Source organism: Truncatella angustata (genome assembly GCF_020726525.1).
Source record: "Truncatella angustata strain MPI-SDFR-AT-0073 chromosome Unknown BKA67scaffold_1, whole genome shotgun sequence".
Classification (NCBI taxonomy): domain Eukaryota; kingdom Fungi; phylum Ascomycota; class Sordariomycetes; order Amphisphaeriales; family Sporocadaceae; genus Truncatella; species Truncatella angustata.
In genome coordinates, this window is record NW_025763381.1 from 7,013,070 (window position 1) to 7,026,165 (window position 13,096).

General features: G+C 49.1%; 6 protein-coding genes across 6 annotated transcripts; 3 read left to right on the forward strand and 3 right to left on the reverse strand.

The window, feature by feature from the left end:
- Positions 1–134: 134 nt before the first annotated feature.
- On the reverse strand, positions 135–1,704 carry BKA67DRAFT_654190 (aldehyde dehydrogenase; the record flags this gene model as incomplete). The annotated part of the gene is made up of 2 exons (XM_046106518.1): positions 135–1,515; positions 1,577–1,704. 2 exons carry the CDS (start codon positions 1,702–1,704, stop codon positions 135–137), a joined length of 1,509 nt encoding a protein of 502 aa, XP_045965179.1.
- Positions 1,705–2,471: 767 nt separating this feature from the next.
- BKA67DRAFT_73390 (N-acetyltransferase GCN5) lies at positions 2,472–3,130 on the forward strand. The gene is made up of 2 exons (XM_046109399.1): positions 2,472–3,070; positions 3,127–3,130. Exon 1 carries the CDS (start codon positions 2,517–2,519, stop codon positions 2,940–2,942), a length of 426 nt encoding a protein of 141 aa, XP_045965180.1. The 5' UTR covers positions 2,472–2,516; the 3' UTR covers positions 2,943–3,070; positions 3,127–3,130.
- Positions 3,131–3,689: 559 nt separating this feature from the next.
- BKA67DRAFT_508791 (C2HC5 finger protein) lies at positions 3,690–5,264 on the forward strand (the record flags this gene model as incomplete). The annotated part of the gene is made up of 1 exon (XM_046097185.1): positions 3,690–5,264. One exon carries the CDS (start codon positions 3,690–3,692, stop codon positions 5,262–5,264), a length of 1,575 nt encoding a protein of 524 aa, XP_045965181.1.
- Positions 5,265–5,423: 159 nt separating this feature from the next.
- BKA67DRAFT_549989 (aldehyde dehydrogenase domain-containing protein) lies at positions 5,424–7,451 on the reverse strand. Its single transcript, XM_046101623.1, has 3 exons — positions 7,099–7,451; positions 6,996–7,037; positions 5,424–6,931 (listed from the first exon to the last, which is right to left on the reverse strand). The coding sequence occupies exons 1-3, from the start codon at positions 7,155–7,157 to the stop codon at positions 5,479–5,481; spliced, it is 1,554 nt and encodes a 517-aa protein (XP_045965182.1). The 5' UTR covers positions 7,158–7,451; the 3' UTR covers positions 5,424–5,478.
- Positions 7,452–8,434: 983 nt separating this feature from the next.
- BKA67DRAFT_549992 (pyridoxal phosphate-dependent transferase) lies at positions 8,435–10,258 on the reverse strand. The gene is made up of 2 exons (XM_046101624.1): positions 10,023–10,258; positions 8,435–9,969 (listed from the first exon to the last, which is right to left on the reverse strand). The coding sequence occupies exons 1-2, from the start codon at positions 10,117–10,119 to the stop codon at positions 8,681–8,683; spliced, it is 1,386 nt and encodes a 461-aa protein (XP_045965183.1). The 5' UTR covers positions 10,120–10,258; the 3' UTR covers positions 8,435–8,680.
- A 635-nt stretch (positions 10,259–10,893) lies between these two features.
- Positions 10,894–12,801, forward strand: BKA67DRAFT_510228 (uncharacterized protein; the record flags this gene model as incomplete). The annotated part of the gene is made up of 1 exon (XM_046097308.1): positions 10,894–12,801. One exon carries the CDS (start codon positions 10,894–10,896, stop codon positions 12,799–12,801), a length of 1,908 nt encoding a protein of 635 aa, XP_045965184.1.
- Between the last annotated feature and the right edge of the window lie 295 nt (positions 12,802–13,096).

Genomic DNA, 13,096 nt, shown 5'->3' on the forward strand with positions numbered 1-13,096 from the left:
ATCCTAGCAACCTGAGTCAATCAATTGTAATGAATTATACAGATGCTAAAAGCCAGCCCACTATAGAGTATAGAATGCCTGGTTGCCATAACTTGGAACATTCGCCTAGACATGACTGTACGCAGGGACAAATTTTACAGTTTCTCTCCAAGATTGACGTGAACCGCCTTTTCCTGAGTATAGGCTGACAAACCAGCCTCTCCCAACTCACGACCAACGCCGCTTTGCTTGACACCACCAAATGGGACACGATAATCGGAGTCGTTAGAACTGTTGATCCACACCATTCCACTTTGAATCTTGGCTGCCACACGATGGGCAACCTCCAGATTCTGTGTGAAGACGGACGCACCAAGGCCGTAAGTCGTGTCATTTGCCATGGCGATGGCCTCGGCCTCGGTCTTGAAGGTCGCAATGCTGACGAATGGACCGAAGATCTCTTCCCGGTAAATCGTCATATCACTCTTTACGTTGGTAAATATGGTCGGCTCGATGAAGTATCCTTTGCCCTGGCCAACTCCCTTGTATGGTACACCGCCTGCTGTAAGTGTTGCCCCCTCGGACTTGGCGGTTTCGACGTAGCCCAAAATCTTGTCATATTGTGCTTTGGTGATCTGTGGTCCTTGGAAAGTGGTCTCCTCGAACGGGTCGCCAACCTTGTTAGCATTTAAGATAACGTCCTTGAATACCTCAACGAATTTGTCGTGGACACCTTCTTGAACTAATAATCTGGAGTTGGCTGTGCAGATCTGTCCCGAGTTACTCATAATTCCAATCTGAGCCCATTTCGCAGCTTGCTCAAGGTCGGCATCATTGAACACGACGAGTGGTGACTTGCCGCCAGTCTCCAATGTGATATTCTTCAAGTTTATGCTAGCAGTCTTCATAAGGAGCTTGCCAGTTGCGGTGGAACCAGTGAAAGCAATCTTGTCGACATCCAAGTGAGCAGCAAGTGCATGGCCAGCCTCTCTACCATACCCGTTCACAACGTTGACGACTCCAGGAGGGAAGCCAGCCTTGGGTATCAGACTAGCTAAGTAGAGAATTGAGAGGGGTGTTTGCTCCGCCGGTTTTAAAACTAGAGTGTTGCCAGCGGCTAAGGCTGGACCCAGCTTCCAAGCAGCCATAGCCAGAGGGAAGTTCCATGGAATGATCTGTGCACAAACACCGATGGGCTGCTTCAGGGTGTAAGCGAGCTTCTTGGGCGTGGTGGGGATTGTCTGTCCGAAAATCTTATCGGCCCAACCGGCATAATATCTGATGGTCGAAATAACCTCACCAAGGTCAAGATCCAGGGCAACAGTGTAGGGCTTGCCATTGTCCCAAGTCTCGATGGTGGCCAGGATTTCTTTGTCGGCCTCGATTAGATCTGCAAGCTTGTTCATGAGGATACCTCTATCCGTGCCAGGCAACTCGCTCCAGGACTCGGCGTTGAGTGCAGCTCTAGCTGCTTTCACAGCCTTGTCAACATCTTCTTCTGAGGCTGCCTCAACCGAACAGATGACTTCTTCGTTGCTGTTTCACGGTGAGTTATTGGCGCGTTTAGGTCCAGAGAAGCTGGTATAAGTGTACTTACGTGGGGTTAATGCTCTCAATCTTGCCTCCACCAGTAGCTTTCACGAACTCATTGTTGATGAACAAACCGGTTGGAAGAGTAAACTTCTTCCCGTTGGGAGCGGTCAAGTCAACAGAAAGCCCAGACATTTTGAAGGTTGAAGTGAAACGACGCTGATGGACAAAAGATGAAGCCCGGTGCTTTGGGTAGCTGTGAACCGCATAAGGTTTAAATAAGGTGCATGAGGGGAACCTCTGTGACAATGCTAGCCTAGAACCCAAGATGAGAGGCGGGGGGATTGTTGGAGACCCCATCACGCCTATCACTGCGTCACGGGGAGGCCTGGTCTCGTCTTTTGGTCGCACAGTCAAAGTATCTTCAGTAATGATAGACCTATCGGCAGTGCATGTCTGACATAGCCGTACTGTTTCGTAATAGGGATGGTGCTTGAGTGTGTGCAAGGCGGGGGGCCATGATAACGTTATTAGATCGGCACCGGATCGAGTTGCCAATTCAGTGCTAAACCAAGCCAATACCGCAGAATGTGGGGAACTATTCCTAAGCTTCCGTGGAGGCTTTAAGAGGTTCATGGACCGAGGCTGGTCTTATCTCCAGTTGAGCCCTTGAGCCAACCTCGATCAGGTCAATAATTTGCAAGCTATGCATCAGTCACAGGTTAGCATGGTGTATGGGACAACAGCGTGTGCCAAATGCCTCAAATATAGGCTCCATTCGTTGTAAGCGTAAGCGACGTCGGTGATATCAATCACGAATGAGGAGTTTCCCCATATCAATCAGCCCCGGCTCCCATGTGTTGAAGGTTGCAGTGACCTAATCTTAGAAGGCACATAGACGCTAAGATCTGGTCACGTGATTGATTTAGGCGCTATCTATCCAGCATGAAGTAGCTGCTCCAACACCATGCATGTCTGCACTATGAGAACTCAAAACTGCTTCTACGATGGAAACGCCCAGGACCTCTGTGGACATACGTTCTATTACAGTAGCAGACACGTACAGCCTGCGTCATCTTGTACTTTGGCCTGACCGGCCCCTAGAGTACGTGAAGCTTCCAGACGACGAAACCGGCCAGCATTTTGGAGCCTATGTCGACAGCCGACTCGTGAGCGTCATCTCTGTGTTCTTCGATGCAGGAGACGCTCGATTTCGTAAGTTCGCGACAGATACAACATGGCAAGGAAAGGGTATAGGGACTGCACTTCTGCGCTGCACAATTGAGGAAGCCAAGAAGGCTGGCGCTCGTACTATATGGTGCGATGCACGCAGCTCAGCCCTTCCGTTTTATCAGCGATTCGGAATGGAGGCTGAGGGCGAGATTTTCCACAAGGGCGGGCAGCCATACCTGGTGATGCGCCGGACACTGTAAAATAAAACAAAAGAAGAAAGAAAAATAAAGAAAATAAAAGGGGGGGCGGCGGCGGGGAGGGTATCTACAGCAATACTTTCGTTCAAGATTTCAACTTTGCGTCATTGGAGTCGTACACTTGAGGTATTGTAAGCCTCAATGCTCTATCAACACTTGCCGCACAGTCACTAATTGGGCCGAATAGTCCGGGAAGCAATGATGTTGCAGCGCAAGGTACCTTGCCGCAAAAGTGTTGCGAGCTTGTGGTTGCAGATCTTGGAAGATCTAGAACGGCTACTCACTAAGTAAACGGCATCTCGCGATGCAAATGTAGAGTAGCAATGGCCCCGCGTTGGTCGTTATGGTTGAAAGCCTCGTCCAAGCAAGGATCCTGGATGTTTAGATCGCAAAACAACGTTGCTTCAGTGATACGTAATTCAAAGGCGAGTAAGATGGGTTTATTAGACTCTGACAACGTTGGCAGTTCAGTGTGGTAGAGGCGGCTTGATCCACTGCAAAGTGACTGCTCGCTAAGGCTGTGCCGGCAGAAATTCGGAGTCCACTACGCGAACTGGCAGGCCTGTAAATTGACCTAAGGTTAGCCTGGGCAAGAAGCAGGAAGCTCCAGGTTGGGCACGGCGAGTGACTCTACATATCTAATGTAAGCGTAAGACATATTTGTTTCCACATAAAACGTCGTTAGCATAACCCATCCTCAAGTACCTACAACCACTGCGAGATTTTCTGTATTGGCAGGTTTGAGGTAGAATGTCGGCGACACAACTCTCAAGGCTTCTGCCTCTGCCAGACGAGGAGTTGAAGCAGGTATTGGACTATGCAGCCACTTTATCAAAGCCGGAAGCTGTGGAGCACTTCAGCAACCTGCTTGGCGATACGCCTGACGCCATCGATTTCATATCATCATTCAACTCGCGGCGACAAGACCCAAAAGCTGCTGCATCGCAACCACAGTCGCAGTCACAGTCGCCCGCCCAGTCGGACGTTGAATCTGTGCCTAGACATGCGAGGCGGCCCCAGAAGAAAAAGGCGAATATCCACATCCCTGCGCCGCGACAAGTGGCCAATCTTGGACTTGCGCCTGGCACGGCTTACAGCAAGAAAGGTCTAGAGGACGACTACATTTCAAGGAGATCCAGCCCAGCCGCAGGTTCAAGTGCCTTTGCGGCCCCTACAAATCCGCCGCCTAGATTTGCGACGCCTCAGCCCCCAAAGCTGCCCCCTTCTGCAACTGGTCACTTAATATCTGAGGTATCACGGGCAAAGCCAAAATCTACACCTGTGTCTCGATCGTCGACGCCAGGCACAAAGACCAAGATTAACATCTCGGGCGGCACCGCTATGCATGGTGCTTCCACGACTGTGTCTGATGTTGATGCTGCTATTCGTGTGCTGGAGATGACGACAAACCCAACAATGAACGCAGATGACCCTGCGAGAAAATGCAACTGCGTCGCAGCACGTCATCCTCTTCTCGCTGCTGCTCCCAACTGTTTGAACTGCGGCAAGGTGGTTTGTGTCAAAGAAGGCCTGGGTCCATGCACTTCTTGTGGTACTACTCTACTGAGTCCTGCTGAGGTCCAGTCGATGATCAACGAGCTAAAGCAAGAGCGAGGTCGTGAAAAGATGGCAGCTAACAAGGTTGCACACAAGAAAGCTGATGTCTCCCGAACTCCCGCGCCTTTCTCAAAACCACGAGAGGCGCCGGAAAATCTCAACGCCGCGGAAGCAAAGGCAAAAGAGCACCGTGACAAGCTGTTAAGCTTTCAAGCCCACAATGCTCAGCGAACGACAGTCCGAGATGAAGCTTCCGATTTTGACGTGGGCGGCGCAATGTCAGGAACAGGGGGTAATATCTGGGCGAGCCCAGAGGACCGTGCTCGTGAGTTGAAGCGCCAGCAGAAGATCATGAGGGAAATGGAATGGAACGCGAAACCTGATTACGAAAAGAGACGCCAAATAGTGAGCATCGACCTCGTGGGGGGCAAAGTTGTTCGCAAGATGGCAGCAGTTGAGCGTCCACCAAGTCCAGATGAAGAAATCGAACCCACATTTACGCCTGCTCTTGAAGAGACAAGTGGTAACAGGGGGAAAGGTGGAGGTGCTTTCTCTCGAAACCCTCTGTTGGGAGGTCTCATTAAGCCCGTCTTCGAAGCGAAGGGTAATGGCACGGAGTTAGAAGGACGCAAGGACCGGAAAACGAGATGGCGGAAAGTTCAGGACGATTTAGATAACAACGAAAGCGTGATATTAGATGGTGGTGCTTACGGTGGATCTGGGGCGACGGAGCGGGCCACTACTGGTGATGAGCCCGCCTGTGGTTAGCCATGATTGAGATCAAAGACTGTGCTTACATCCTTGGTGAATATAAATGCTCCTCTATGAGGTTTAATCAAACAAACTCGCCACCAAAAAGCTGTGTCACTCAGCATTTTCGAGAATTCACATCTTTCGTGGGGTGTTTGGACTTTTCAGATAAGACTATACGTGGTGATATCTCATGATTTTGCCTTTCTACAGTTTACGCACTCACGCTACACTAACCGTACCTTACACTTCCACTTCCTTCCTTGAACCAATCATCTGAAACTAACGACTCCTCTGGCATAGCATAGTTTATGATGGTGCTCTTCACGGTCGTATATTCGTTGTACGCATCGACGCCGTTTTCGCTTCCTACCCCGCTTGACGACTTGAAACCACCCCAGGGACTGCTCGGATCATTGCGATGATGTGTGTTTACCCAGACAATACCAGCGTCAATCTGTTCCGTCACACGATAAGCTTGAGCCAAGTCCTTCGTCCAAACTGCTGCTCCAAGCCCAAATTCGCTGTCGTTAGCCAGAGATATTGCCTGCTCTTCCGTGTCAAACCCTACGACCACAATGACAGGTCCAAATGCCTCTTCTCTCCAGATCCTAGAATCTACAATGCTGCTGCCTTGGCTTGACACCAATATAGTAGGAGGATAATAATAGCCTTTAGTGAAATCAGTTCCATCCAGCTGGCTCTGGCCGGTCATCCTGCTCCCGCCGGTCGACGTCTTAACCTTTCCACCATCAAGTGCCTCTCGGACCAAGGCCTCGATGTTGTTTAATTGCTTCAATGAAACCACAGGGCCCATCATCGATTCTGGATTGGTGGGCGCTCCCATTCGCCGCGTGATGGATTCGGTCTTGGCAATTAGCTTCTCGAGCAGCGTCGGTAAGATCTTATTATCCACAATAATTCTTGTGCTCGCAACACATGTCTGTCCACTGGCAACAAATGACCCGAACGCGATACCATTGACGGCCACATTAATGTCAGCCTGTTCGAAGACAACGAGAGGCGCTTTACCACCCAACTCCGCAGTGAACCGAGCGAGATTACCTCCAACAATGGAACCAATTGCGCGCCCGGCGACCGTACCGCCCGTGACATCAACTTTCCGCACGAGAGGGTGCTCCACCAAAGCACGGCCCGTTGTGGCTCCATATCCCGGGAGCACGTTGAACACACCGTCCGGCAATCCAGCCTGTTTCAACAGTTTTCCGAGTAGCAGAGTCGTCAGTGGCGTCAACTCACTCGGCTTGACTATAACGCTGTTTCCGGCCGCCAGCGCTGGTGCGAGTTTCTTGACTGCAATAAGAAGGGGGTGATTGAAAGGCGTAATCTGCACCACAACGCCGAGTGGCACACGGTCTACCCAATTGTGCAGCTTCCCTTGCGTCGGGAGAACTGCTCGCTCTTCGGTTCGGAGTAGCGCGGCATAGTACTTGAACCATCTTACAAGTGAGGGCACTTGCGCGTTCATCTCACGGATGGCTCGTCCGGTCTGCTTGACCTCAAGTGGGATGAGGTCTGGGATGTTGGCTGTCAGGAGTGCAGCCGCGGTGTCCAATACGTCTGCACGGACATGTCTGGGAGCTTTCGACCAGGCACCTGACTTAAAAGCTTTGTGGGCAAGATTGACGGTTTCGTCAACGTCGTCTGTGCTCGCTGCATAGCATCTGATATTCATATAATTAGTACTTGTTAACCTAGTAGAAAATCCGTTGCTTGGGTGTATCGCACTTCGCAAAGATTTCACCTGTAGAAGGATCCTCAACGGGTATTCTGGGGGAACAATTAGCTGTGTTGGTCATATAGCCTTGAAACACCGTTTGACAACGCTTACAACTCCGCCTGGCCTGATCGCTCCTCCCCGGCGATCCACATTTTGTATGGATCTGTCATACTGGCTGGTGTTTTCCGTGGCGAAAATATTCTTGAAGTCGTGATTAAAACAAATATCAAAGAAAAGTGAGCTATGGGTGTTGCCAGATATGCCAGATGATGAGGTCGTTACTGTCCAGCGGCTTGTGATGGATGCACCATGCGAAATGGAGCATCCCCGGCACGGCGAGCTCCAGTTCGGCGGTCGGAAACCGTCGGCGATCAAATGACGCGACTATTGCCCGACAACAACAGCCCTGGAAACTTTGTACGCAATGACTTTTAAGAACTTATTAGTGATTTGCTTAACGTACAATATAACACATTTAATTGTTCTGAATGCCAAGATGGCTGGTATAAGCACGACGCCGTCCACATACAGATCCGTCTTTTAGGAGACTATTGATGCCGTCCCACCAGTTATCTCGGAGGTTTTGGAATCCTATTCCAGCATTGCCAAAGATGCGCAAATCGAACACATCATTGAAGTCGCAATGCAGCAGACAATACATATCCTTACCCATGCATCGGTAATCTGCGATTTCTTAATTTTAACCTTTCGATTCATCTATTATGTTAAGAACATGTTTAGGCCTGCTGAAGTAACTGAGTATCGAGAAAAGACCTGGGCCGCTTTTTTTTTCTTTCCTTTTTTTCTTTCCTTTTTTTCTTTCTTTCCTTTTTTTCTTTCTTTCTTTTTGATCTTGGGACTTGCTTTCGGGCAAGATGTGTGCAAAGTAGTTCATAGCAGTTTACCACGAGACCGACTATTGCCAAGCGATATTGAGCAGTATTTTATTGACATAAGCTTCAAGCTTTTCAATGCTGAAGGCAAGTTTATCATGAGACCATTTCTTGTTCCCTGGAGACATGTTGTCGAAGTCATCAAAAGATCGTCTGAATGTCCTGGACGATAAGGTTATGATTGTCCACGTGACTGCAGTTTTACATCTGTTTGCGCTTGAAGGCCAGAAGGAAGTATGGGCCTTTGCCTGCGTCTCTTAAGGAAGTATACTGGCGAACCAGTGCTTCTCCTTGGCGTGCAAGTAGGCAGTTCGATGCCGGTCCGTCCCTGCGCAAAATGGTTTCTAATAAGTTCAGCCACAAATATTGTCATAGCTAAGAGAGCTGGGAGAAACTCTGGAAAGAAATGTCTACTAAAGCGCAATGAAGAGACCACATCACGCAGCTGGAGGTCAAGTCGGAATTGTTAGGTAGGAGCTCCAAGCCGAAAAGCGCAGAGAACCACCTGCTAGCGATATTCGACTGAGGCGGTAGGTATACCTTTGAGCTTTGTGTTGCCTTCAAAGAATGATACTATATCTTGTAAAGCTTTTGGGTCTCTGATGACTACAGGACAACACAACCACTTTCAAACCCCTCTGGAATTATGAGTGTCCTCAATGTTCCACCTTAAGTGAGACTCACGACTTGTATACCCTTTCAGCAGCACAGCGTAAAATTCTATCTATGTTCCTATTCTATGTTCTCTAGGCATCTCATACGAATATAACAATTCAAACAATACGAATGCTGTGCGCTCCCTACAAGGAATTCTTGCAAGCATATTCCTTCTTTGCAACTCGCTTGCAAAGTTCGAGCAGCGTTTTACCAGCCCACTCGAAATCTGAAAGGTCAAGATAAGTCTGGGCGCTAAGCCTAGCCCATACTCGGTCCCCATGAATAAAGAGAGCGACAAAGGTTTTGTACTCGTGTACCAGGACCTTCGACATCCATTGGCCCACGTCCAATGCTTCCTCAAAAGCTAGAATGATGTCATCAACCGGAGGCGTGAACGACTGCGAATGTTCTTGTGTTTTGGTATCTGGACGAACCCACATGGGTAATGCGACATTGACCATTGTACACTTCGTCAACGTCCCTGCGGCATTCTCCATGATTTCTGTGCCAAGTATTTCCGCAGCTGTTCGGCCACCTTCTGCTGCCAACCACTGTGTGTACTTGATTATTTTTTCCTCGCCACCCAAGACTGCCTTTCGCCATTCGATGGCGTCTTTAACACACAAATAAGCGCTGCTATCCATAGTGCCGACGAATTCGAAGTTGCTCACAAAAGCAGATTTATTTTCCTCTGGTGGAGGAAGAGGGTTGAAACGAGCTCCAGTCTTTGATACATAGCCATGCGACGTTGGCACTGTTGACGAAATAAGGTCTTGATTTCGGAGCGGAACGTAGAGCACTGCACAGCTTCGGGGGACATAAAGCCACTTATGGCAGTTCGTGACGAAGAAGTCAGGATCAACAGCTCCAAGATCAATCTTGAGTTGCCCTATGCCTTGCGCGCCATCAATGAGACTGAGAACTCTTAATTCCTGGCATGCTTTCGTAATGCGCTCGAATGGAAAGCGAACGCCGGGAAGGCTGGAGACGGTGTCGAACACGCAAATCTTCGCACGCTTCCCAGCAGACTGGCTGTTGCGCACAGCAGTCATAAACGCATGGACTATATCATCGTCCTCGCACGGATAGAGAAGAGGAATCTCGCGCGATGCCACACGGCCATTGCTTGAATCCACGATATAGTCGATTGTCTTTCCACAGGCGCCATAAATGGAACTAAAATACAGAATTTCATCCTTGCCACCATCGTCCCAGATGAGATCTCGCAAGATTGTGTTAATGCCGACTGTTACATTCGTGACCAAGACAATAGTGCTGACAGGAGCATTCAGAAGTGACGCAGCCGCCGCTCGGCATTCATCCAATATTTTGGGCTGGTCGTATCTGGTGAATGGATCCGGTTGAGACTCGAAAAGTTCTTGATAGTGATGCAAGCGTTTCTGGATATCTCGAGGAGTGCTGCCAAAAGAGCCTGACGAAAGATTTAGCTCAAATTACTGGTTGCTTCGACTACGACGTAGTTACCATGATTCAGGTTGTGATAGGTTGGATCAAGCGAGAAATGTCGCAATAACCGCGAGCCAAACTCGGGCAATATTTCGGTAGCCGCCTCGCCATACATGTTGTGGCCGTTCTATCGTCTTTCAAGGTATCGAACGGATTTCTGTCTGTCGCAAGAAATCGTTTTGCGCTAGAAACAAATGAGGAAATGTAAGGCTTGGGTACGGTTGTAAGTATATCAATCATCCGTCTTCACGTTCCTCGGCCCCCGCATCGGAGCTGTGTCGCACCCGCTACAGCTTTGATACTGTAAAGCAGAGCCAATGGTATTATCTCAGGTACTCAGCCTGTGCTATCACTCATAGTGCTATTGGTTCATGATGCATGATGGAAACTAACGATAAGGCAAGATGCTTCGACTATCAGCGACAACGCTGATGACCGTCACCTAATATATGAACGGTTCGTTCTGGTCGCCCTCGACAACAGTGTATAGATTTTGATCATACATATTGTATATCTTATTTGTTCCATTTTCGCAGGACGGGATACATATGGCAGGGGGCTTAGGACATCACCACGAACGATTATAACCCACACTATCGCTTTCATCGAGAAGACCACAAATATCGAGAGTTCTCGGCTTCTAAAGTTGCCAGTTTAAAAAATGGATTACAGTAGGCATGGTCAGTCACGGTAGTGTTGTTCGTTAATGCGTCAAAACCTGTTGAAAGCGAATTGAGGCTCGGTGCTTGAGCTAAGCCTCACAGGGCAAGAAACCTCCTTGAACTCCCCCGCCTTCCGAAAGTGGGCTTGCTTTCAGTGCTCATTGCTTCCAATGTTTCGACTGCCACGAAAACAAAGCAGCTAAGTAATCCTACAACACAGCATCAAAATGTTTAAGAAGAAACCCGAAGTCAAAAACTTGTCACCCCTGCGATCTTCTGACCGGCGTAAGCTTGCAGATCAAATCATCCAGGACTACAACATCCAGGTCCCGTCCCAACAGCCTGCCAGTGAAGATGCAGCAACCCCACAGACAACGCTGTCGTCACTGCGGAATTCTTTGCTACCCGAATCGACGTCTAGTGCCAGATTTACCACAATATCTGGGCCTAATCATTCGTTAGTGAGCGGTACTGTCTATGTTGGAACTCATCCAGATCAAGACGAGAGAATCCTTTGGTTTCAGTATGGAAAGAACGCCAAACTGATCCCCACGGTGTATACGTTATGGCAGAACCCTAACATTGTTCCTCTCTTGCATACGCCGGACTTTGTCGTGGAAGAGAAACTCACCCACGGCAGTGATTTGATGATCCCAGGATTGTTCAAACCAAGGGGTTCACAGTGGGATTCAAGAGCGACAACGGGTGCCTTAGTGGCAGTCGCGGGTCTCAAAAAGGATACCGTACCCCTGTGGGTTGGAATGTGTGAAGTCGACGTCACTAAACTAGGTGACGATCTTCGAGGCCAGAAGGGCGTGGCAGTAAAAGGTCTACACTGGGCAGGCGACGAAGCCTGGAGCTGGAAGATCGTTGGAAGCAATGGGCTGACTGCCCCCGAAACTGTGGCCGGCTGGAAAGGCCTGACCCAGGACGTTACTGCTGCGGTCAATGAGGTCAGCCTGAATGACGATGACGATGATGATGCACAAGATGGTGATGGCGGCACAACACATGCAACCGGCGACCACCGGGTTGTGATTGCCGATATTGCTGATGAAGCGGAAGAACACGAACCAACAACAAAGGAGGTCGACGATGCATTTCTTCACGCGTTCTTGTACGCCGCACATAAGGCAAAGTCAAGCGGCACTGAGCCCCACTATGGACTAGACTTTCCCATTCCGCCCTCGGTGCTTATTTCGAATATGATCCAGCCAAACCTCCGGGTTCAGAATCAGCATTACAACATTAAAAAGACCTCTTGGAAGAATGTCAAGAAATTCATTAAGCATCTTGACAAGAACAAGTTATTGAAGTCAAAAGACAGGAGCGGAGGAGAAACTGTCATCCTCGATATTGACTTCAATGATACTCAAGTGACCGGTTTTCGGCCCTATCCGTTGCCAAAACCAAAAGCGATCACCGGGTCAGCCGCATCAGGATCAATTCAATCAAACGAGGCTTTATCATCCAGCGACCCTTCGGTTGGCCAGAAAATTACGATCCAAACAGTATACCGGGCGTCGTCGAAGCTTGTACCAACACTCCTGCCATCTAAAACGGAGTACTACACTGCGTATCAGATTACCTCTGCGTTGAAGGCCTATATTGACAAGCATCCCGACCTGGGAGGACAAGGAGCAGCCAGCATTAAACTGGACCCATTTATCGCGAACACTATCCTGGGAGCGAAGCCTTCCCCTGAGGACAACAGAGCAATTGCAGCTGGTCGTATTGCAAGAGGCACACTACAAAAGCGTATTCTGGAGGATACTCATCTATGTCAACCATATCACATATTAGGTCGCAGCTCCTCGACAACTGAACCGAAGCCAAAAGCCGGACCTCCTCCAAAAGTGTACGTCGCCCTGGAGAAGAGGACTGGTACGAAAGTTGTCACTAAAGTCTGGAATTTGGAGCCTTTCTCTATTGATCCTCAGTTACTTGCACCCGAATTGCAGAAGAAGTGCGCAGGCTCGGCAAGCGCAGGACAGCTTACCGGTGGCAAGCCTGGTTTATTGGAAGTTGTGGTCCAGGGCGACCAACGCAAAGTGCTTCTAGAAGTTCTAGCGACGAGGGGCATTGACGCGAAATGGGTGGACGTTGTCGACAAGACCAAGTCGAAGAAGAAGTAGAATGACACTTTTGAAAACAAAAATTTGAGAAAAACAAAAGGAAATGAAAAAAACCCACCCATTTCACGAGCCGCATCGCTCAGAGAACTTGACACGAGAAACAATTGCCATGCTACTCTACGGAGCATTACTCAATGGTCGTAACGACTAGCTGAGTTATGTCTTGGCTATCAAGATTCACTGCCCATCCATTCTATGCAAAACCTTGTCCGGCCCAATTTCCCCCTTGAACCTAGGATTCGAAAAACCTTACCGTATGACCTACGCAATCTTGACAGATACGTCCCTGCACGTC